The sequence below is a fragment of the Protomyctophum parallelum genome, assembly GCF_964188405.1.
Source record: "Protomyctophum parallelum genome assembly, chromosome: 9".
Taxonomy (NCBI): Eukaryota; Metazoa; Chordata; class Actinopteri; order Myctophiformes; family Myctophidae; genus Protomyctophum; species Protomyctophum parallelum.
The window spans coordinates 15,731,549-15,756,466 of record NC_139706.1 but is presented as its reverse complement, the minus strand read 5'-3'; the positions used below and the strand labels follow the sequence as shown (position 1 = coordinate 15,756,466).

Below are 24,918 nucleotides of genomic sequence, written 5' to 3'. Positions count from 1 at the left end.
ACTTAGGTGTGGGAAAGTACATGTTGTTTTACTTGAGTTAAAGTAAAGAAATATAGGACTGAAGTTGTTTAGTGTATGTTTTGTAATAATACAATCTAAAAAGTAACTATAGGCTAACTGAGTTTTCAATGGATATAGGCTATGTAGTTTTAGACCAATGCTTTTACATGTGTGCACTGAAACAAAGGGCAGAAGAAGATCTTACACCTTAGGTGCCCCAATAAACCCTTTTGAAAGTACAACAATTCAATTTAACTTATACACTACCTGGTTGTAAATAGCTGTAGTACAGCATTTTATGCAGGTGTACTTTAAGCAATCAAAGTCAGACAATTGACCCGGTATTTTAAATAAATAAAACCGACGCATCAGGCTATGATGCGTTGTGCGCTTGTAGATTTGCTATTTAAAAAAAACAGATACAGCAAACAGCAAGCAAACCTGAGGACAAAGAGATTCTAGGACCAATCGAAAACCTGCATGCAAATCTCTGAACTGCGCTCTTCTGCCCCCAGAAACTTGTTAAAAAACAAGCCCACTTTGACGTATAAATGTATACATTTCATTTGCCCAAATGAACAATCTGTTTGAATGAAAACCTTCTTCAACATTCAAACTGTGTTAATATGAAAAAAAAAGAAAATCACAAAAAAAAAAAAAAAGTTTATTTATTGATTTAAGGCATGTTCATTCTGGCGACATGAGGCACATTCTGCTGGCCTGGGTCACATATTGCCCCCAGGCAGTATTATAGTATCACAACGCAAGGCTAGGAAGAAATGGCAACATACGATTCACGTTTTGGACCTTTTTGGAAGGTCATACGATCTAAATTATTTTGATTCCTTGAATTGTTACGCAAACTCGCCAAATAAGCCACACCCATTTCCACCCGACAAGTTTCCCTCCATAAAAAACAAGAATAACCAGGTGCTCACCAGTGTTGATTTTGTCGACTAAAACTAAGACGAGAAGTGTTCGTCGACTACATTTTTCCACTGATGAAAACTAAATGGAAACTGAGCAATGATGACTAAAACTAAGACTAAATATATTGACAATTTTGTCAACAAATAAAAACTAGACTAAAATGTTAGGAAGGGACTAGTGGACAAGAGATCCAGTATAAGTCATTTTACACTTGGTTGCATGCTGAAAATAACAGCAAGCTAAAATAGCAGCAAGCGCGCGCTGCAACGCGTTGCGAGCTTGTAGATCGGCTATTTTGAGCAAGTGTAAAAACAGTCATTACGACGTCATCAAGGCCCGCCAAAATAATTTTTAGTCGACTAAATCAACTGTAGATTTAGTCGACTAAAATCCTATGATATTTAGTCGACTAAAACGCTAAGACATTCCCGGTGACTAAAATGTGACTAAAGCTAAATAAAAACTATTCAAGAGACTATGACTAAAACAAAAATCTAAATTTGCTGCCAAAAACAACACTGCTGGAAACAAGGAAGAGTCTCCACACAAATCTTTCCTCCCCAAATCGGCCAGTTAAAGCTCCAGAATAAAAAAAAAATGTTACTACTAATCGGTATACATTATCTCTGTAGTCATGTGATCAAGACGTACCTGTCACATTTTTCTTATTGCTTTCCGATTTGGCTATGATTGCTTCCAAAAATGTGCAGGTGTGGCCTGTTTTGCATGAAATACCCAGACATCATGAAGGCAGTCTGCTCGATTTCTGGGAAACTTTGCACGCACATTCCAACCAAGCCAATGAAGAACCTCCATCATCAGCATGGTGGCGCTACAACAGCCCACTTCATGTTTGGGCCTCATTCTTTAGTTGTACAATAAACATGTTTTCCCCCCAGGAGTTTTCCTTGGATCTTATAGGCCTCGTGTGTGCCAGGTTACATATAGTGCGTTTTCTACAAATCACACTTTTTGCTACTACTCCTACAGAATCTGTCCAAAACTGTCACGGTCCTTTATCACTGTTGTATTTTTCTTGTATTCATTGGGTTTTAGTTAAGAGTTTTACTTTACACTTGTGTACCTTTATTTGGTAGTATTGTTTTGTGCCTTACTGTCTGACCCTGTAGTTCTGTACCTGCCTTGTCTAATCTTGTGATTAGTCTTTGTTTTCCACCTGTGTCCCCTTAGTCCCCCAGCCAATCCCTGTGTTGATTTGTCAGTTGTCCACCTGTGCCTAGTTAGTCTTTGTCTATTTATATGCCCCTGTGTTTTCAGTTCCTTGTTCGTTGGTGAATGTAAGTGACAGTGTTTGTTAGCTCCAGGGGAGGATTATCCAACGGGCCTGTTGGGCCCATGGGGGCCCCTGAGCTAGGGGGGCCCTTGAGCTTGAGCGTCCGCGTAACCGCGAAGAGGCATGACGGTGGTCCAAGGGCCCATCGTTTCTAGATCCGCCTATGGTTAGCTCCTCGTGATATTTCCCAAGTTCTTAGTGTATTATCTTGCTCCTAGTGTCCTGTTCTGGTTTTGGTTTAATGAACCCCCTTGCACTCGACCTGTGCCCTGTGTCACTCTGCCTCGTCCTCTGCCATTTTGTCTGCGCTTGTGTCCAACACCAGCCTGTCTTGGAACTGTGACAGTACGAACGGACCACAATGGACCCAGCGGGACAATGCAGAGGTGGACGATTTTGCCAAACTGCTGCTCTCCATGAGTTCCATAATGGAAGACTGCCTCCATCCGTCCACCAGTGCAGCAGAGCAGAAGCTCAAGCCCGTGAAACGGGTTCCCCGCTTGGCCTACTCCAGGCCCGACCTAGCAGGCAAGCTGGATGGGGTTATTAAAGGGTTGTGGGCTGCCATAGGTAACGCGCCTGCTAGCCTTCCACCTGATTCCCCACCTGCTCTCCAACCTGCTAACCATCAGCCTGCTAACCATCAGCCTGCTTCACAACCTGCATGTCTTCCACCTGCTTCCCAGACTGCTCACCAGCCCAGCTTGCCCTTCACCTGGAAGAGCTTTAGGGTGACCAGGGAGGTGTTTTTTTTTGTTTTGAAGACTTACGAGTTCCTTGAGCAACTTGCTCAATATTGGAGGAGGGACCCTGACTTCGCCCAGTATTTGGCGGTTTCTTTCAGGTGGGAGAGTCGTGGGGGTGGTGGTGCCCCTCATCCACAGTTGGCACCTCCTGAGCCATTTTCTCCAACCTCCTTCCTCTATACACTTCCTGCCTGTTCTGTTCTTGTGTCGCCTGAACCCGCTCCACACCCCGATCCTGCCCAGCGGTGTTACCCCATGCCTCCCGACGCCCACGAGCCTCCGCTGCCCAGCGTCCAGCAGCCCCAGCTGCCCAGCCACTTTGAGTGTCCACCGGCCAGCGACACTGAGTCCTCGCTGTCCAGCGACTCAAAGTCTCAGCTGCTGTCCGGAGAGGCCAAGACTCCACTGCTGCCCAGCGTGACTCCGCCCCACCCACTCCGGTCTGGTGCCTTAGTTGTCCCCCATCATCCCGCCTGAGGCCTTGTCGGCTGTCCCCGCCGACCTCCCCCGCCTGAGGCCCCCCCCGGTTGGTTGTCCCCGCCGGCGCCCCTTCTAGTACCCATGTCTGCAGACACACCATGTGAACCTCGTGAATTGTTCCCCCTGGTCCCCCACCGAAGCTGAGGAAGCACTCGTGCTGCCGGGCCTGTCCTCCAGTTGTCAGAGCCCAGTGCCTGCACTACGGCAGCGGGATCTCCGGGCTGCACTCCAGCAGCTGCACCTATAGCCCTCCTGCTCCTCCGGTTTCCCAGCGTAGCTCCCTTTCTTTCTCCGTCTGCCAGATCTACTTCCAATCCCCAGCCCCCTCTGTTCCACTCTGGGACGTCCTGCACCTTTGGTGAAAGGTGTAGTTGCCGTGAAGAAAAGCAAAAAGGCTCGCAACTTGGTAATGCTCCAAGTATTTATTCACAATCACAGCAGGCAGGAACATACAACTGTCCTGCCTGCTGTGATTGTGAATAAATACTTGGAGCATTACCAAAAGTGAGTTGCGAGCCTTTGCTTTTCTTCATTTGGCTGAGCACCAAGATCGGAGGATGTGCGCTGTTCTATTTTATTCTGAAAGGTGTACATAGTTGCCCCCACCTGTCTGTCTGTCCGCCTGTCTCCCTCTATGCTTGTCTGCTAGTGTGTATGCCAGTTTGTTTGTTCGTCTTTCTACTCCCCAGTCCTCCTGTCGCCCTTCTGACCCCTTTACCCCGCCTATTGTGTCAAACCTCATGTCTGCTTGTCTGTGTGCTTGCCCACCAGCCTTTCTGTGTGATTTCAATCTGTAGTGTTTTTTGTGTTTTTGATAGTTTTTTTCCCCCTGCCAATATTTAAGTCCTGTACCCCAGACTCATATCTAGCCCCTGGTCCAAGTTCCTATAGTCTATTATCTTGCTCCTAGTATTACCTAGTGTCCTCGTGTATGTAGCAGGGGGGCAGTCAGACAGATATTTTGTGAAGCCACTAAGGAAATCGAGACTTCCTGAAAGTTCATATAATGGCCTGTCGTGGCGCTGTCATTGGGCCCAAAAAAACCCATATCTCCATAGAGGTCCATGTATTTGGGCCCAACTTCACCTAGACTGTATTCCCTTAATAAACATGGTCATGAATACTTTCTGCTTCCAGTCACTAGTTTAAAGTCTCATTTCTCATGTCATAATGTTCTTTTTGGAAAATGATGGTCCCATTTATTAAAAAAATGACCATAAAGTCGCCTTATGTTCTGAGGGGCGTGGCTACCGTTACAGTCTATGATCGGGAGCCACCCCCCGTTCGAGTCAAAATAAAAACCAATGAAGAAGAAGGGGGGAAGTCCCGCCTCGTTGTCTGGGCCAGCCAATGGCCAGCATGGGCCCAAACGGATCTAGAAAGATGGCGATTTACAATTCAAGGACTGACAGGCTTCGTCTTACGTCCATATCAGACCCGGAGAACGCTTTGTCCATATATTTTTACAGTATATGGTATGTAGGCCCAACACAGCCTGTCTTGAACTGTGACAAAAACCTCACACAAATCGGTACACATTGATCTCTGGGATTTTTCAGATCCCATGCTAATTGGCTATGACTGCCTTCCAAAGTTTGCGGGCCCTGGGTAGGCAACCCGGCCTGGGCGGGAGACTTGTGCTCACCGAGCACACTTTTCTTTTTGCTAACCGTCTTTTTTTCCTTTCCTCCGTAGCGGATTGTGGCGGTACCTTGGTGATGGTCAGTCAGGATGGGATCCAGAGACCTCCTCTTCAGTTCCCCCCTGGAGGCCACCTGCTGGCCTTCTTATCCTGCCTGGAGACAGGCCTCCTGCCCCGGGGCCAACTGGAGCCGCCTCTCTGGTCCCAGAGAGGGAAGGTACGGGAAACCCTCTCTACACCTGGTAAACTACGTAGGACCTGCCGTTCAAAAGAACAATGGGAAACCCTCTCTACACCTGGTAAACTAGGACCTGCAGTTCAAAAGAACAAAGGGAAACCCTCTCTACACTTGGTAAACTAGGACCTGCAGTTCAAAAGAACAAACGCTATCAGCCAGGGTTCTAAATTCTGTATAAACTATCCGTAGCAAACAATAAAAATAATGTGTCGCTTCCTCTGAATAGAGCGACCCAGCGACCCTCTACACCAGAACCGAAAGTAAACACAAGCTATCCCATAATACTCCTGGTCAGAGCACTCAGCCCGCCAACACAGTTAAAGGAACAATCCCCCTGTATAGAGCGTCGCAGTCCCGTCCCCTTTCATGACGACACCAGGCCCAGGAAATGATTCCCAATGCATTTTTCCCATGGACATTTCAAAAAGTATTTATTTAAAGACCTCTTAAGCGACAAAGCCAACTCGAGTCGTGACAAATCATGACAACAAACACAATATTTTGGACCAAATAAATAATTACAAAGTTGTTGTTCTTCCTAATTATTTGTTCGGCTCAAATGTTTTTGTTTATTGTCATGATTTGTCACAACTCGAGTTGGCTTTGTCCGCAGCGTAAACGTCTTTAAACAAATACTTTTAGAAAAGTCTATGAGGAAAATGAACGGGGGAATTCTTTTCCGGGGTCTCTCGAGGGGGCGGGACTGCGACGCTCAATATACCTTAGGCTTAGGGTTACAGTGGTTTTGTCAGAGGAAAAACAATTATGCCATTTTTCTTGATGTGTTCTTGGGTGTTCAATAAGCTACATAAAATATAAGATTGTATAACCCATTTTGGTGTTAGCATTATGTTATGCTTTAGCTATTGAAAAATAGCAGATCTACAAGCTCATAGCGCGGCACTCGTGAACTTGTAGGTCTGCTATTTTTGAAAAAAAGAACGCCTGACATATAGAAACATAGTGTTATGACGCAGAGTGATTTGAACCCAATATGCAGAGTAACCACAGACAAGAATAGCCGTTTAAGGATTTAATCAGAAAATAAGGCAAGTCTTACACTGGAATAGCATGCAGGGAAATTCTCAGGAACGCGGGAAATAGCAATGAATAGTGTTGCCATAAAACAGGAACAAACAGGAATCCAGGAACTTGCATCAACAACATCAAACTATGAAACACAAAGGTGTTTTGCAATGAGTCCAGTCTTATAGGGGGAAGGTTGATTGAAGAATTGTTCACAGGTGGAATGACGAGGGAGTTGGAGGCAGGTGAGTGAATTGACTGTGTGAGTGGAAGAGAAAGTGGGAGTTGCCAGGTCTGACAAGGTCTGTGGAGAGGTTGCCAGGTCTGGCAAGGTCTGTGGAGAGACAGATGGGCCGGCCGGGAGCCAGACCATAACACATAGCTTTTTCAGAAAACTGTCGGGATTTAGAAGATTTTTTTTTAAATCTGATCTCAGGTCAAAATGGGATAATATATTGGGCCAAACAATACTATATTGAAGTACTGTGTGTCGTTATTACAGGGCAAGGTGTTCCCTAAGCTGAGGAAGAGGAACAGCACCGCCCGGCTGCTGGAGGACCAAGGAGACGAACAGACGGCCGCTGACTACGTGTTCCGCATTGTCTACCCCGGACACCACCAAGACTCTAGTGAGTGACACACTTGCGTGTGTGTGTGTGTGTGCGTGTTGTGCGTGCGCTATTCTCAGCAGCATATCGTTTCGTTCTCGTCGTCAACACAGTCTGAATGTATATATGTATATAGTGTCACGTGTCCCTCCTCCTGAGGCCTGTTTGCATTGCCCATTTGCAGACCGCGGCCATGTTTCCGTCAGAGTTTGGAAGCACTCGTTTTTTGTCCTGCTGCCTCTTGCAATTATGTGCTAATTATAAACAGGTGGTACCTACGCAGGGCAGTTGAGTGATATCTAACGAGCACTTCCAAACTCCGGCACTTGGAAAAAGAATCACCTGCAAGGACACAAAGTATAGTTCATAACATGTCTATACAGTGGAATTTTTATGAAACAAACACTTTCAGGATATAGAAAGAGAATAATTCAAGCTTACCGTACAGCTGCAGTGTTGGCGAGTTTGATGTTGTTTAATACAATCAGAGAGGACTTTTCTGTTTGGATGAATGGGCTGCCATTGGAAGTTGCACCTATAGGTAGCACCTTGCGATTAATTAACTTATGGTAAGATGGCCGCGGTCTGCATACGGAGAATGGGGGAGCGCTCCTCCATGTCTAACTGTGTTCTCTGTTGTCCCGCGGTGGCGGCGGCGGTTTACGAACGCCCCCCCTCCCCACAGTCACCATAAACTACCACCACACCACGGGCAGCCGCCCGCCTTCGCTGGACGACGACGAGGAGGAGGAGGAGGACAGGCTCCACGCGATGATCTCAATGATCTGCTCGCGGAACCTCACAGACCCTAATGTCATGAAAGGTTTTTATCTACCTGAATGCCCCCCCCCCTCACCCCTCACCCCCCCCTCCCCGCACCGCGCGCCTGACCCCCCCCCCCCACCCCATCCCCCACTCCTCCTCCTCCTCACCCCTTTCCTCAAAAACCACCCAATAGGCCTCAACATCATCGACCGCCACCCACACTTTCAGATACTTTCAGAGTGGCTGTTTTTTTCTTTTTTTCTCCCGGAAGAAGAATCTCCCATTCACTCACTCCTATACCACGGACGCTTTCAGAGAGTCCTTTACAGTGCTATATATAAATAAAGGATGTATACGTTCTTTTGGATGCGAGGAACCCCGAAGTGAACAGTCCCGCCTTCCATCTGCCTCGGTGTAAACAGAATTTATTTGTATGTATTTATCTCCCATTTTCCCAGATTGTGTATTATTTCCAAAACAAGCTTTATTTACAGCCCATAACTACAGTAAACTGATTATTGCAGTTACCAAAAAAATGCATGTTTCGGGTGAAATAAATTACGATTGCGCGGCACTTTACACCCGCCCAGACGGCCCAGGACCAGTTGGCCTTCAAAATAAGGGCCTATATACAATGAAACGACCATGGCAGAGAGCGGAAGAATTAAAATATTAATTCATATCTGGCTTTGTGTTTTTAAACATGTTTTTTTCTTTGAAAAAAATACATTGATTGCATAAAGACGTGCGTGGCTTCTACAGAGCTTCCTGTGCAGCCTGTTTTACAATTGAACATTGTTTTTTTACGACATTCTTTTTTACCGATTTAAAAGAAATGCTCCGTGGAGAAAATGAATGGAATCTCTACTTCCAGAATCTGACTGTTGAGCTCTATACCCTTCCATTACATCATGCCCCCCAGCCCACCCTCCCCTGTGGCTCTGTCTATGTGTGCTGTGCTTGTAGCCTACCCCAACAGTGCACGGGGGGGGGGGGGATTTTTTTAGATCATGTGAAACATTATTTAAGTTCAAAAGCCGCTGCTGTGCATATCCATAAAACCTTTTGAAGGCTAGGTGCACTGCTAGACTCCAAAACGAACAGAGATCAAAAGCACAAAGGATAATGTCCGCACACCGTATACTATAGCTCCCTTTATGTTGGAGTTCATCATCCAAGAACAGAGTGACGTTTTGAGCCAAACCTTTAGTGATATCAGCATCAGAGTGAATGCTCAAAGCGGACATCAATATGACATCCATCATTTGCCAGACCAGTCTATGGAGTTGATTGTCGTCGATATTATGTTGCCAATAATATAATATTTAAAACATATTGTGCCCCTCACTTCACACAGGGGTGATTTTGTTTTGCTTTTTAATGACTCCAAGCAAGTCAATAGTGAATGGAGCCACACTACGCTACATAGCCACTAGAATTGATTATTTAACTACTAATGGATGAGCGGATTCCGTCTTGGTAGAGCAATAGAAGTCTGGTTCCCCCGGCAAATGTCTTTAATGACGTTTTGAGGATGAAAGGGAATATGAGTATCAATATTCAGTTTGCCGACCAGAATGCTTTTTCTGTCGGTCAAGAGATGTAGTGATTATTATCTACTGGACCGTATATGCACCGCAATCTGAGACTGACTAATTGTATGATTAATTGAAGACGTATTTTCATCTCATGACGCTATCGTACTGCCAGAATGCTCTTGTGCTTTCCTCTCCCCAGGCCCCATGCGTACAGTACAGATGAAATGTATCAATCAATCAATCAATGGATGATCTATAACTACTGTAAGAGTCACCTGCTGTCACTGTCCAAGTAGTCTCCACTCTCACATGGTCAGACCAACTTGATACGCCTAGTATACGTCACTACTACTACTACTACGTACTCGCGTTGCTAGACTGTTGCCTCTTGCAATTTCCAAATGCTTCCGTCATACAGTCTGGAGCAACGGAAGCTCTATCATGAGTCAAATATAGAGCGGAAGGGTAGCCCCCCCCCCCCCCCCCCCCAAATTCCGTTTTGTCTTTTACAGAAATTAAATGTAAAGATATTTGAAAATATGTTTCCGTGAACGGAAATGGCAGCTTCCTTACTCGGATTTCGGGAGATGTAGTTCCAGACTATACTGCTAGGATCACGGCGGTTTAGCGGTGGATCCCATTGGTTCACCGATCTGAGTGCCCACATTTTTTAAATGTTACGGTCAGCTTTCGGTACTTTGAGACGGGGTGTAGCGGAGTGTGTCCAGTGAGCCGACATTGCACGATAGCAGCACCCTGACTCTGTTTGACCGGAAAGGAACCAGAGCCTTCATTAGTATCATCGATAACACCTGTGCAGGAAGTCGGAAGAGGACCCCCGAAAGTAGGAAGAGTTGTTCTGTGTGCCGCCTGCCTATACCCTTATTTGTTTCGGTCTTTATAGGGTCCTATTCTGTCTAATGGTCTGGCTACTGTGAAAACGACTGTCCTATACCAGGAGTCCAAATTGACCTTTTTCAAGTCAGTAACTCATGAGAGTGTAGACATTTGGGACCCCTGTAAAAAAAAGGGTCTATCTGAACACCCCCCCCGCCCCCTCGGGTGGTCCTCGGATCGGACGTTTGAGAAGCAGTGGATTAGAAGGTACTGTATTGCCTTTGGAGCAGCACCCCTCAGCACTGTTGGGTCTCGGGTTGGTTGGTTGGTGGCATAATATTTGCTGTGATAATTTGCTGTGGGAATCTGATTTTTATCAGCGTTTTTCCCGTCGGTTTCCCGAAAAACGCAGTCCAGTGTGCAACCACCTTTGATGTCATTCTGTTTATCCCCCCCCCCCCACACACACACACACACACCCTTTAATTTCTGACTTGCAACATGCTTGACCGTTCTGCATGGATATATGCACACAATGCACACGTTTCATTGTTATTGTTTATATTGATTCTTTTTATTTTTATTAAAAGATGGGGCTAGTTAGTGTGTTGGAATAATGTCTCAGTCCCCCCGTCCCCCCCTTCTCTCCCTTTCTTTTTATTTCATTTTCTAAATCAAAATGTGTTCTCTCCGTCTTTGCTTTGGCCTTCCGTTCGTTCTCCTATGTTTTGTGAAGTTGTCCCCCCCCCCCCACCTTAGGTTTGTTTTTTGCTGCAATGCTGTTCACTGTAATTCTTCACTAATACCCACCATGCCCCATCCCGAAACCCCAGTCCCTCCCCCCCCCTCTCCCCCAGGTCCCCCCTCACTATGACGACTATTTGGTCCTGTGGGGTTCCGCGGTAGTAGAGACGTGGCGGTTCTTCCTGAAAGCCCCAAAACTAATCGCCAAGTCGTTTGAACTCGTCTTTCGGTTCCAAAAGTAACCGAATAAAGAGAGGGGCGCACAGACCAAAACAGGCACTCTCTCCAGCACTTATTTTTTTTGTTTTCTTTGTTTACTACTACTACTATTATTATTTCGGGGGGTTTTGGCTGGGGTGGGGGTTTCATGATTATGAATGGCATATTTATGACAGGTCATCAGCTTCAACCTGAAGAATTAAGGTGAAGAGCATTTATTTGATGCTGATATACATATATATATTTTTGAAGGTTTTTCTTCCTTTCCCCTTGTGTTCCCACTGACTGGTGTCCATTTCTTGATTTAATTTGTTTATTTGTCAGTTCCTTTGGGATATTCCTCTTGTTCTGGCTCTCTGCAACCAGCATGCCTTGTCGTGTCCCTTCCCCCTCAATCTGCACTTCTCTTTAGTTTAAACTATCCCTCACATGTCTACTACTGTATTCTCTCTCTCTCTCTCTCTCTCTCTCTCTCTCTCTCTCTCTCTCTCTCTCTCTCTCTCTCTCTCTCTCTCTCTCTCTCCCTCTCTCCATGTGCACTGGATGCCCCCCCCCCTCCCCCCGCATGGCTTCCCTGTATATCCCTCTGGCTGCGCCTGTCCTCTTCTTATAAACCGTTTCCTCAGTATAATCCTCATGTACAGTTTCTATCAACTTTGTGTCACAGCAAACGTTATTATTATTATTGTTTTTTTCTTCTTTATATCAGAGATCAGCTGAAGTATACATAGGCCTATACATGTTCATGAATCATGACGAAGTGATGTATTTTCTGGTTGAGCTGAGGGACCTACTTCATATAATATGACAGCCGTAAATACACACTGAATGTGAATGTGTCATTTTTAGAGCCACTAAAAAGCTTGAAGATCAATACTTGGGTCTAGCCAACTTTAATCCTAGAATTGATAGCGCAGGACATTAATATGACTAGTCCACATGTCTCTTTAGTAATGAGAGACCCCCCCCCCCCCTCTCTCTCTCTCTCTCTCCTTCTCTCCACAGACCACGGCGAGATGCTGGACGCTCAAGGTTTTGGAGGCAGTCCATCGTTGTGGCACCAAGCTGAACTAACGAGCCACGTGTCATGTCTGTCCTGCTCCACCGGGGGTAGCAGCGTGTCCTTTGACTATCCAGCGGGCTGTACCTGTTCTCATGAGCCGTCGGATATACATACGTACGCTTATGCATACACTACTACTGTACTACACGTACACACCATCGGCAGAGAGGGCCGCATTACAGTGTCAAATGGGCTGTATGCACACAGAATAACTCTTCTCCTACTGCCCGGGCTGCTTCCCTACTTCCTCACAGGTGTTACCGATGATACTAATTAATGCTCTCGTTCCAGTTAGTGTACCCACTCGAAGCCACGTAGTCGGAATGGCGGTGCGTCGTGTTTGCAGTGAGCCAACATGCACAGTTAGCGGCACCCCGACTCTGTTTGACCAGAATGGAGCAGAGCCTTCATTATTCGTATATATCGGTATCGGTATATCGGTAACACCTGTGAAGGAAGTAAGGAAGGGGCCCTAGTTCTTTCCAAAATGGCGTGGTGTGCATATAAAGCCCATTTGTCCCATGTCTGTAAACACCCTTCCAATGATAAAGCAGGCCAGGTTCATATAATGTGTGAGAGCAGCCTATCACATCTACCTTCAAATATTATATTCATCTGAAACACAAAACCTCCTTTTGTATGAGTAAAATTGTACCCTGTATGAGTGTGTGTGTGTGTGTCTGCATCATATGCTTGTGTATGTAATGTATTTAGGGATTATTATAATTTTTTTATATAGAGCAGCCAATATTTTTTTTACTTTATCCCCAATTTAGTCGTTCTACCATTATTGATTCCTCCCCACACACTGTTATCAACTTGTCACTGCTGTCGTACCCTACTGGCTGACCTGAGTACTGCAGACACTCTGCAAAGCCAGATGCACCACGGTGGATTCCAACCTACAGCCTCCGCGGTGGTGGTGGTGGTGGGCAGGGGTAGGGGGCAGGGGGTAGGGGGCAGGGGGCAGTGTGATTGTAACTCATGTTTTTTTCTGTTACCAGTGTCCCTCTCAAGATGCTTTGTCAGAACATGAAAAGACAAATTGTTTCCAGAGCGTTTTATGGTTGTAAGTATTATAGTCTGATCTCATCATAATCAATTCTCATACTTTTATTTGCCCAATAATACGCTTTCAAATATGTTTTGGTGGGAGTGGGGGCCTGGGGGACCCAAGACATGATAACTGACCATGAAACTGACATGATACTGACCATGACAGTCATTGACCATGATAACTGACCATGAAACTGACATGATACTGACCATGACATTGACCATGATAACTGACCATGAAACTGACATGAAACTGACATGATACTGACCATGATACTGATCATGATACTGACCATGATACTGACCATGATACTGACCATGATACTGACATGATACTGACCATGATACTGACATGATACTGACCATGATATTGACCATGATACTGACCATGAAACTGACATGATACTGACCATGATACTGACATGATACTGACCATGATATTGACCATGATACTGACCATGAAACTGACATGATACTGACCATGATATTGACCATGATACTGACCATGAAACTGACATGATACTGACCATGATATTGACCATGATATTGACCATGATACTGACATGATACTGACCATGATACTGACCATGATACTGACCATGATACTGACCATGATAACTGACCATGAAACTGACCATGATACTGATCATGATACTGACCATGATACTGACATGATACTGACCATGATAACTGATCATGAAACTGACCATGAAACTGACCATGATACTGATCATGATACTGACATGATACTGACCATGATACTGACCATGAAACTGACCATGATACTGATCATGATACTGACCATGATACTGACATGATACTGACCATGATAACTGATCATGATACTGACATGATACTGACCATGATACTGACCATGATACTGACCATGATACTGATCATGAAACTGACCATGAAACTGACCATGATACTGACCATGATACTGACCATGGAACTGACCATGTTACTGACCATGAAACTGACCATGATACTGACCATGAAACAGACCATGAAACGGACCATGAAAAATCCCTCTGCCATTTGTAAACATTTGGGCAGAGCCATGGGCAGTCCTTTCGTAAGGAGGTGGAGGGATGGATTAGGTGGGTGGTGCTAAGGTTAAACTCACGCATACCTAATGAACTGGTGGGTGTGTCCACATAAAACCATAATTTTAACAAATACTGTACACTCTTTTGAAAAAATTATACCTCCTTCTATAACAATAAGACCTGATGATCATGTTTAAGGGTGGAAAAAAATCACGGCACTCCTATCTTTAACCACAACCCTATACATTTCGGCCATTTGAAAATAGCAGATCTACAAGCTCACAATGAGTCGAGACGCATTGTGAGCTTGTAGATCTGCTATTTTCAATAGATTTGGTGCAAATGTTGAACTTCATTCTGCAATATGAGTACTTTTACTTTTATGCAGATACTTTTGCACTTTTACTCAAGTACATTACATTTTCAATTCCGTACTTTTACTTGTAAATTGCAGCATTGGTACTTTTACTTAAGTAAAACAATTGAGTACTTTTTCCACCACTGACTTTTCCCCCCGCTATGTGACACCAGTTGCACCACAAGCAGGTATAATATAAATCAGGCATTCACACAACGGAAGTCTCCTTGTATCACGTCACTGATCCCTCATGATGGCTGTCTCTGTCTCTCTGCCCCCCCAGGGCTGGCCTACTGTCGCCACCTGTCCACTGTCCGGACACACCTGTCAGCACTGGTCAACCACAACATCGTGCCCCCGGACAGACCCTGCGAGGCCTCGGGGGGCCTGAGCAAAGATGTGTGGAGCAAATACCAGAAAGATTGCAAGGTTAGAGGCTGGGATGCATGCGTCGTGGGTGGCACGGGGCTACAGGTCTGTCTGTATAGCAGATGTAAACTGCACTTATACTGATATCGGCTGGTGGAGTTCACAAAAAAAGAATGATTGCAGTTGACATGTAGCATGGTGAGGTGACTTATGGTTGTACACAATGTGTACATTTACAATTTATTTACCATGAAATCGTGCAGTCAGTTGTTTGGTTGGTTGGTTGGTTGGTCACCCCAGGTGACATCACGTGACATCATCAGGGATGATGTCACGTATACATACTGTATATGGGAATGTGCCAGTCTCATTATAACCAGTGTGGTTGCTAGGGCATTCACTTCTAGTTATTTTTACTAGTTGACTAGTTGCCTAGTTTACTAGTCGGCTAGTTGTTTAACTTACCTATTATGTAAGAAGCTCTGTTGTTTCAGCGCAGCCTCGCCCTTTAGGGGCGATACAGTATTGATGCAGTATTTCCTGGATTTCATTTGATCATTTTTTTTACATACCGGTATTTACTATTTTGGAAAACACATCGAGGGGAGAATCCGCATTCCCAGCTCAAATTAAATGGCTTAAAAGCTAGGTAGGTGTAATGTTAAGAGACCACAGAAAGTGAACCTTTCAAGCCTGTTTTCTCAACTCGCTGTTTCTCTGCAAGACATTACTCTATAAGCCATAATCTCCAAAACAGGTGGGTCAAACTGAACAACCAATATGTCAATTTGAAGCTATGATTGATTCCCTGCTTTCATACGACACGGAAAAGAAAAATGAAAATTCAAAAAAGCCAATGTCAGATTTAGTCACATATGGCCATACCCCCTTTTGTTTGTTTGTGCCTGATGCCACGGCGACATTGGAGGTCAGACGACACACTCCATATTTGGGCGTGACTGCATGGGGAACTCCTTATACCGTGCAGCATTGATCATGCGCCGCCATGGGCTCTAATCTCCTCGTCCCAGGCTATTCTATTTTCATGATAATGAAACTTTAATGGCTATCGCCGAAATGGAGTCTCATAAGGGTGTGTGATATGACACCGCCATAGCGATTAACCCATTTTGGACGGGAACCCCTTTTGGTGTTAAAAAGCATCATGCTATTGGAAAACAGCTGATCTACAAGCGGTGCTTGTAGATCTGCTGTTTGTTTTTTTTATCGTGAAAATGTGTTGCAAATCTTTGAATATTCAAATAATATTATTTTGCTTCTGGTGGGTCCCTGGAACCGACAGTGGCCAACTATATAACATTTTTGGGGGTCCTTGACATGAAATATTTTGAGCACCACTGACACAGAAACATGAGGTTTTTCAGAAAACTGTCAGGATTTAGAAGACATTTTGTAGAATCTAGTAGTGTCAGGTCTTAAATGGGTTAAAGGAGCCAAATGTACTCCTTCATCACTTCCAGGGACGTAACCATTACTAATTCACACTCTATTTCTGTCTGCGAGCCGCCTGTCGTCATCCGGTCTCTCTTCTTTGTCCGTCTCCATTTCTCACTGCACTTTTACTTCATTTCCTGGATTCACCAGAAACGAGTTTCGAGTTTTGGGACATACAGTTCCGACACCCAAACTCATTCTTAGGATCAATGATATCATTTTCTTTTAGTTAGTTAGCCCATTCTGGGCGGGAACCCCTTTTTGGTGTTTTTTTTAAAGCATCATGTTGTGCTTTAGCTATTGAAAAATAGCAGATGTACTACAAGCTCGTAGCGCGGCACCGAGTGCCGCGCTACGAGCTTGCAGGTCTGCTATTTCTTTTTAATCGTGAAAATGTGGTGCAAATCATTCTTTCAGAGCGAGCGTTTTGAACTCAAATCTTCTGGGGGTGGGGGTCCCTGGAACTACACATTTTCAGATGGGGGGGGGGGGGGGGGGGGGGGGGGGGGCGGGGGGCGGCGTCAAATTACATATATTTTTGACATGAAAACGTTTGAGAATGGCTGACATAGAAACATAGGGTCAGGATTTAGAAGGCATTTAGTAGAATCGTTCCCAGGTCAAAATGGGTAAAGGAATATGTGACTAAGTATCGTGTGTGTGTGTGTGTGTGTGTGTGTGTGTGTGTGTGTGTGTGTGTGTGTGTGTGTGTGTGTGTGTGTGTGTGTGTGTGTGTGTGTGTGTCTGTCTGTGTGTGTCTGTCTGTCTGTCTGTCTGTCTGTCTGTCTGTGTGTGTCTGTCTGTGTGTGTGTCTCTGTGTGTGTGTGTGTGTGTGTGTGTGTGTGTGTGTCTGTCTGTGTGTGTGTCTCTGTGTGTGTGTGTGTGTGTGTGTGTGTGTGTGTGTGTGTCTGTCTGTGTGTGTGTGTGTGTGTGTGTGTGTGTGTGTGTGTGTGTGTGTGTGTGTGTGTATCTCATGTTATGTGGACAGAACTACAAAGAGCTGGAGCTGCTGCGGTTGGTCTACTATGGCGGGGTGCAGCATGACATCAGGAAGGAGGTCTGGCCCTTTCTACTGGGGCACTACAAGTTTGGCATGGACAAGAAGGCAATGAACCATGTAAGACACACACACACACACACACACACACACACTGTGTGGTTAGGGGAGGTCATCGATGACCGCATTAGCACGCCGGAATTCATTATTACCTTGGCTTAGGAAATATCTGCCTGGGAACACGGCGCGCAAATATTTTTTTTGCATTAGTTAATTTATTAGTAAATTAATTTATTCATTAATACTCATTTTAAATTAATTAATACTCATTTTTGCCTTCAATTTCCTAAAAATATTAAGTCCAGGTGTCTTAGAGAGACTGGCAGGTGTAAATGTCAGGCTGTCGCACTTTCGTCTTGTTTGTGTTTACGAAAGCTGGCCATTCATTCTCAATGGCATTCAATGTTTGTGTTTACGCAAACATTCAAAGCTGGCCATCCATTGTCAATGGCATTCAATGTTTCTGTTTACACAAACTCTCATCTGGTCAACCATAAAACAACAACAGGCAGCCTACTGGTATTGAAGTAGTAGTGTTGAGTATTGAAGACGGCAGAGTGTAACAACAGCTAGTTTCTTTCAACTCACTTCCAAATTACAAATGAGCAAAAAAGCATCCCTGTAGCATAGCAGCAGACAACAACAAGCAATGAAAATCCATTCAGCAACAAATTACAATTCAATTCTGACCTTTGATGTCTTCAATCATCCATGTAGTAATCCATAATCAAGGGCGGACGCTGTTGTGGAGTTGTAAAGCTGAAGTCCTCAGGATACAACTGTTGTACAGTACTAGAATTCCGCCGCCCTTCGGGCGGCTCATCCTAGAGTTACATTGCAGCACAATATGGGAAGAAGGGAAATTTCAGCTGTGTTTTTTAACCCAGTGTTGTGCCCTGCACATGTAGTAACGGATGGGTTATTATTATTATGTGTTGTTAACTTGTTTTGTATTATTTTGATTAGTTATGCTGAAATCAAACTGCACACGCACACGCGCGTGAGTCCGTGGTGGGACTGGGAAATAAATAATGCGCAGAGGAACTTGGCAGGCGACTGCGCGTTTTGTGGCGTGTGTGTGTGTGTGTGTGTGTGTGTGTGTGTGCCATTTCAGCTGCATCGCGATGCAATCCAAAATTCCCCCTTCCACACACACACACACACACACACACACACACACACACACACACACACACACACACATACACACACTCTCACTTGTCAGTTAAAGTCCCCCCCAAATTAGCAACAGTAGCCAATGGGAAACAAAACAGGATGCAGTGTTGCCAGGTCCGCGAGTTGTAAGCAAGTTGTAGTGTGTGTAAGTAGTGTGTTGAATGGCATATTTTCTGGGCTTGTTTTCGAGACCTGGCGACAGTGTTCCGTGTGTGTGAGTGTGTGCGTGCGGGGGTGTGGGTGCTTGGGGCGATAGTGTTTGTAGTAAAGAAATGCATTGCCGGCATGAGTGTGGAAGGGAGGCGACTTTGGTGGCAGTGCAATGACCATTGTTCCGCGGGTGGTGTTGAGGCTCGGCGTTCTGCGCGACATGAGGAGATGGCGGCCCTGCTGCTGACTTCCTTTCTTTCCAAAAACTTTGCAATAGACATTTGTGACATTTGTGAGGCTAACATTTTAGGATACTCTCACAGAGGCTTCTCATTCATATTTAATCATAAACAAAGACATTTCTGGTGTGAAGAAAACACAGGCATTGACCATAATAATATGGAGGTCTTAACGAAGCCCTTTTTCCAATTTAACAAATTAAAAATGTATAATGAATGTATTAGTGAATAATAAAACTTTATTTGTATAGCAGCACCTTTCATGATGTGAAATGCAGCTAAACAAAGCAAAGGAAAGGTACTATGTTTACCCAGGGTAACTGGACTAAGCTCAATAACTTGTTTACAGCCAGGCCCTGCTCATAGAACATTTCATGGTAGGGGTTCAATGCCTTGCTCAAGGGCACTTCAGCGGTGGTAATTTTAAGGTGCTGGTCCAGGGATACGAACTAGCAACCTTCCGATATCAAGACCGCTCCGCAAACTGTTTGGCCACCGCTGCCCTAAAGTGCAAAGTGCTTTACAGAGAAATGGAGAATGAAAGAAAGAAAAGAAAAGCAAGGCATAAAACATTAAAAATAATAGCACTAATGCAATACAGTGAGGACGTATAATAGAATAACAAGAAATGTAAAAGATCAATTAAAAGCAAGAGTGTAGAAGTGGGTCTTGAGCTGTGCTTTAAGAAATGTCTACAGAGGCTGCCTGTCGACAGTACAGTGGGAGTTTGTTCCACGCCGTCGGCCCGTAAGAGCAGAACGCTGCTTCACCGTGTTTTTTAGTTGCCATTTTTTTAGGCAAAGCGAGCAGGCCAGCAGTGGAAGACCTTAGGGGGCGGTCATGGGACATATTTAGGCAGGCAGTCATGTATTAAGTTGCGAGACCATTGAGAGCTTTATAAACAAGTAAAATTATTTAAAAATCAATCCTAAAAACAACCGGAAGCCAATGCAGTGAAGCTAAAACTGGAGTAATATGTTCTCTCATCTTAGTTTTAGTTAAAACTCTGGCTGTCGCATTTTGGACAAGTTGCAACTTAATTCATTCATTGTAGTAATTAAGGCGTGGATCAGTGTTTTTGCATCGTCCAATGACAAATTGGAGGGATACGCCCCTGCGCATTAGGCCCGTTTATTCACTGTTCATCTCGCAGTCTGCTGATCGGTGTGTGTGTGTGTGTGTGTGTGTGTGTGTGTGTGTGTGTGTGTGTGTGTGTGTGTGTGTGTGTGTGTGTGTGTGCGTGCGTGCGTGCGTGCGTGCGTGCGTGCGCGCTTTATCGGTTGGCGAAGATCGACGAGAAGATCAGCCAGCGCTACCAGCAGGTGACGAGAGAGTGGAAGGCGTGCGAGGTCATCGTGAACCGGCGGGAGAAGGAGATGCAGTCGGCCATCTTTGCCAAGCTGTCGTCGGGCAGCAGCATCGACAGCCACGTGCTGCGGCTCGTCCACAGAGACTCCACTCTCAGCAACGAGGTGAGCCCGCATACCGACAGGAATTAGCCCTTCACTAAATCCCACCCCCCAAAAAGCGATTGTCCAATGCCAATCCAAATAGTCTACTCTATAGCAACGGTTGCTATGCACGTCAAGCTCACCCGCAAGATCAGTGCTATTGAACACCCTTTACGTCTGTGTGTTGTTTCGAAAATATTGAACTAATGGAAAGTAGTAAAAAGTGCTTTGGACAAAACCTCTCAACTCCATTGGACCCTCAAAATGTCTGGAAGTAATTGACAACATATAAAGTCACTCACAACACCAACTTTGATGAGGCTGTATTGCTTTGTTTTAAAAAATATATAAGGTTTTCTTTATTTCCTGAAAAATGAACATTTTGGAGTTATGAGCTTTCCTCCCGACAGCAGAGATATGGTCCTGTATCCTTTGATGTACGTTAGGTGCCTCGATCTGACTGTATAAATCTGTATAAATCAATACAATAGACAATCCTGCATAAAAACTGTGGTATCAGAAAATGAGTGATCAATGCTCTTTGGCCACTCAGAATAGCCAAATGGCATTGATCACGCCTCCAGGTCTTTAGTTTACTCAAGTTAGGGAATAAGACCTGGTACTTAAGACACGCAAAATACAGCCCTAAATCTCTGTACTGTACAGAGATGTACAGTACAGTAGTGTGCAGTAAGTACTGTAGTAACACACCTGTGTGTATTACATGCACACTGCATAGTACGTTCATATTAACAATATATCTAGCACAGTGCTTAAAGGTGGTTCCTTTAGGCCTCACTCACGCCTTTCGATCTAGCATACAACATCGATGCATGCTAGATGTAAGCAAGATGTAAGTGTCATGGCCGCCCCAATGCATTTCCAATGGAAGTCACATGGTTTGATACAACATTTTGGACTACAAACTGGACTATGGCTTTCGGCTGTGTTTCGACTGCCCCCCCCTCCCCCTCATACAACACAAATGTTGTGTCAAACCATGTGACTCCCATTGGAAATGCATTGGGGCAAGATGTATCACACCCTTTGTATACAAGAAGCATGCATCAGTCTGTTGCGAAGGTGTGAGTGAGGCCTTGCTCTTCTTCTTTTACTTGTAACTGAGTATTTCTATATTACAGTAGGCCTATTTGGGTCAAGTATTTTACTTAACCCAGTCTGGACGGGAACCCCTTTTGGTGTTTTAAGCAGATCTACAAGTTCATAACGCGGCACGCTACGAGCTTGTAGATCTGCTATATTTTGTCATTCTTTCAGAGCAAACATTTTTAACTCCAATCTTTGCTTCTGGGGGGGGGGGGGGGGTCTACAAGCTCATATCTACAAGCAGACCTACAAGCTCGTAGCGCGCCACTCGGTGGCGTGCTACGAGCTTGTAGGTCTGCTATTTTTTTTAAACCCGAAAGAACGACTGACATAGAAACATGGCTTTAAATCTGTCAGGATGTAGAAGACATTTTTAGTACAAACAAACCGTGCGCCCCTTTTTTTTCCACCGCCTCTCTTCACCCGCTATATATACACCTCTGTCCTCCCTGCCCCCCCCCCCCCCCCCAGGTCTTCATGTCCGTCGACGATCCTGACGCTCCCGGGGGCCAGGGGGAGTACACCCCCCCGAGCGGTGAGGACCACCGCACCACCCCAACCACCATGTCTACCACCCTGCTCCCCTCCGCTGCCCCGATGGTGGTGGCGGCGGAGGAGGAGCGCCCCCTGGTGGAGTTTGACTCCCCTGACTCTGGCCTACCGTCATCTAGAAACTACTCTGTGACTTCAGGTCACTCCCAGATCCTGTCCGAGAGCGTCGACGGCGACGGCCAGAGCACGGAGGAGGAGGAGGGGGGCGGCGGCGTGGGGAAGCAGCAGCAGCAGCAGGCGGAGGACGCCGCCGCCGCGCTCTTGAGCGAGGAGAGGCTGTGCTCACAGCTGGACAAGCTGGTGACAGACGCCGCCGGGGAGGAAGGGAGCATCTCGCCTTCGCTGTCGTCGTACACGGTTTGTGGTCATAATGTGCAATTCATGCTACGGGGGGGGGGGGGGATATGTTGTTGTTTTAACCCATTCAGGCCTAAATCATGACTTTTCTGAAAGATTTGAGGCACATTTTAAGATCTACAAGCTCTGTAGCTTGTATGGGCCTGCTATTTTTTGGAAAAATCGTGAAAGTGTGGCGCAACTCTTTGAATATATATTCCTTCAGAGCGAACGTTTTTTAACTCAAATCTTTGCTTCTGGGGTGGGGGGGGGTCCCTGGAACTACGTATTTTCAGATGGGGTCCACACTCCACAGCCAAACACATACAATTCTAGAGGTCCTTGACATGAAATAATTTGAGAACCACTGACATAACCAAATGGGTTAAAACAGTGGTCCGGGGACCACCGTGCAGTGGTCCTTGAGGGGGTTCCAGGTGGTCCCCAGCTAATTGATGGAGAGTTGGTAACCAAATTGAGTGGAGTTCCAGACCCCCAGGAACGCGCCCAGGGGGGCGGGCCGGTCCCTGCGTGCCGCGCCACGTCCGAACCGGTTGAGAAATGACAGAGTTACCGTGTGGTGGTCCCTCTACTGTACTGTACTGTACTGTACTGTACTGTACTGTACTGTACTGTACTGTACTGTACTGTACTGTACTGTACTGTACTGTACTGTACTGTACTGTACTGTCACTGCACCCCCGAAAGCATCATATATACTATATATACAGTTAATACGTGCGTGTGTGTTTGAGTGTGTGACTGTGTGTGTGTTAGGTTGCGCACAGGTGGTGAAAAACAACCATGCTGTTTCCGTGCTCATACCCAGACACCCAGCCACCCAGCCACACACATAGCTCCGTAAGGGAGTGGTCGCTCCACTAAAAAAAAAAACCTAAAGGAAAGAAATGGTTTTCACTCGTTTGTTCTTGAAATTGAAATCCGTTCCGTTTCCGTTCTGGACAGATTGAGCTTCTGGACACGATTGCTCTCAACCTCCACAGGATAGACAAAGACGTTCAGCGCTGTGATCGTAACTACTGTTACTTCACCTCCAGCAACCTCGAGAAGCTACGCAACATCATGTGCAGGTACAGTGACAACAGAGACCAAATACATAATTACCTTCAAGCATCTTTCAAGAAAAGAAACGTGTTGAAATACATGTTATTTTTTTTTTTCTTCTTTTAAAATAAAATACATATTCACAAGTCTATTGGAAGTATGGTCTTCACTGATAAGTGATAACTTATCAATTTGATAAGCCAGAGGGTGTACAAATGTAGCCAAATGAACCCTTTTATGACACATTTGAATGTGGGATTTTCACGGGCATTTCAGGGACAACATTTACAGTTAATCTGCAGTGGTTGAAGGTGGAGGTTTCACTCCTCTGACATTGAGAAATGTACACGCTGGTGTTTGCTGCCTGAAGCTCAGCAATGATAGCTTTAAATTATTATTGTATTTACGTTGAATATTCCATTTTGTTCCATTTTGTACGCTCTCAGAGTTAAATTAGCATTGATTATACAATATAAATTGGGGGTCCCAGAGAAGGGATGAAGAAAATGCCAGCACTCATTATACAGTATGTCCATTTACATGACTTTATTTACCTCTGAGACTGAAAGCGTTTCGGCCTGTCTGGCCTTCCTCAGCGTTTGTGACAAGATAACAGGAAGTGTGGTATTTATGCATGAGTATGAGATACAATGAACAGTAATTGAACACAGGTGTCAACCTATCTCTGAGATAGAAATGCTATTCAATGGGGGGGGGGTCCGTAGACTAATGCATGTCAAACTGGGGGATCCTTGAAATTAAACGGGTTGAAAATCACTGCCACCATAAAAATCTTCTCTTGTTGGGGCCCTGGCATTATCTTTTCAAATATGGGGGGTCCGCGGGCTATTTAGTGTCAATTTGGGGGACCTTGACATGAAAAAGTTTGGGAACCACTGCTCTAGTACAGAACCTCTCTACCACTAACGCCAGGGCCAGCGTCGCGTCTCCGTCGGGAATGTTCCCTTTTAATCAATGGGGGTGGCTCCACTGCCCGCGTTGCGTTGCGTTGTGCTGCGTTCGGTGACTCAAAAATTGCCCTGGTTAGTTTTTTGACGCACGCACGTACGCTACAATACATTATCCATAATGTTGCTGACGCGCAGTTTTCAAAAGCCCGCGGTGGAGCACCTCTAGCGCGACGTTGACGGTTGTCGTGACGCGAGCAGGACGCGACGGAGACGCAACTCGTCCGGTGGAGCCCTGGCGTTAGTTCCACTGGTTTCATACGGTATGTCGTTGTCTTGCAGCTATGTCTGGGAGCACTTGGAGATGGGTTACGTGCAGGGCATGTGCGACCTGCTGGCTCCACTGATGGTCATCCTGGACGACGGTAAGAGTCAGACCTATAATGACATGGTTTCCTAT

The 24,918-nt window shown here is 45.4% G+C and overlaps 1 protein-coding gene across 1 annotated transcript in view; it reads left to right on the top strand.

Moving 5' to 3' along the window:
- The window catches only part of sgsm2 (small G protein signaling modulator 2), a gene marked incomplete at its 3' end in the record, with an annotated part of 116,221 nt that overhangs the window by 86,577 nt on the left and 4,726 nt on the right, over positions 1-24,918 (top strand). The window contains exons 10-20 of the mRNA XM_083773537.1: positions 5,146-5,309; positions 6,859-6,985; positions 7,650-7,787; positions 12,073-12,229; positions 13,135-13,199; positions 14,877-15,022; positions 17,406-17,534; positions 20,329-20,511; positions 22,069-22,506; positions 23,452-23,576; positions 24,801-24,883. Of these exons, the coding sequence (XP_083629663.1) occupies positions 5,146-5,309; positions 6,859-6,985; positions 7,650-7,787; positions 12,073-12,229; positions 13,135-13,199; positions 14,877-15,022; positions 17,406-17,534; positions 20,329-20,511; positions 22,069-22,506; positions 23,452-23,576; positions 24,801-24,883 (1,755 nt within the window). The remainder of the gene's footprint in view (positions 1-5,145; positions 5,310-6,858; positions 6,986-7,649; positions 7,788-12,072; positions 12,230-13,134; positions 13,200-14,876; positions 15,023-17,405; positions 17,535-20,328; positions 20,512-22,068; positions 22,507-23,451; positions 23,577-24,800; positions 24,884-24,918) is intronic.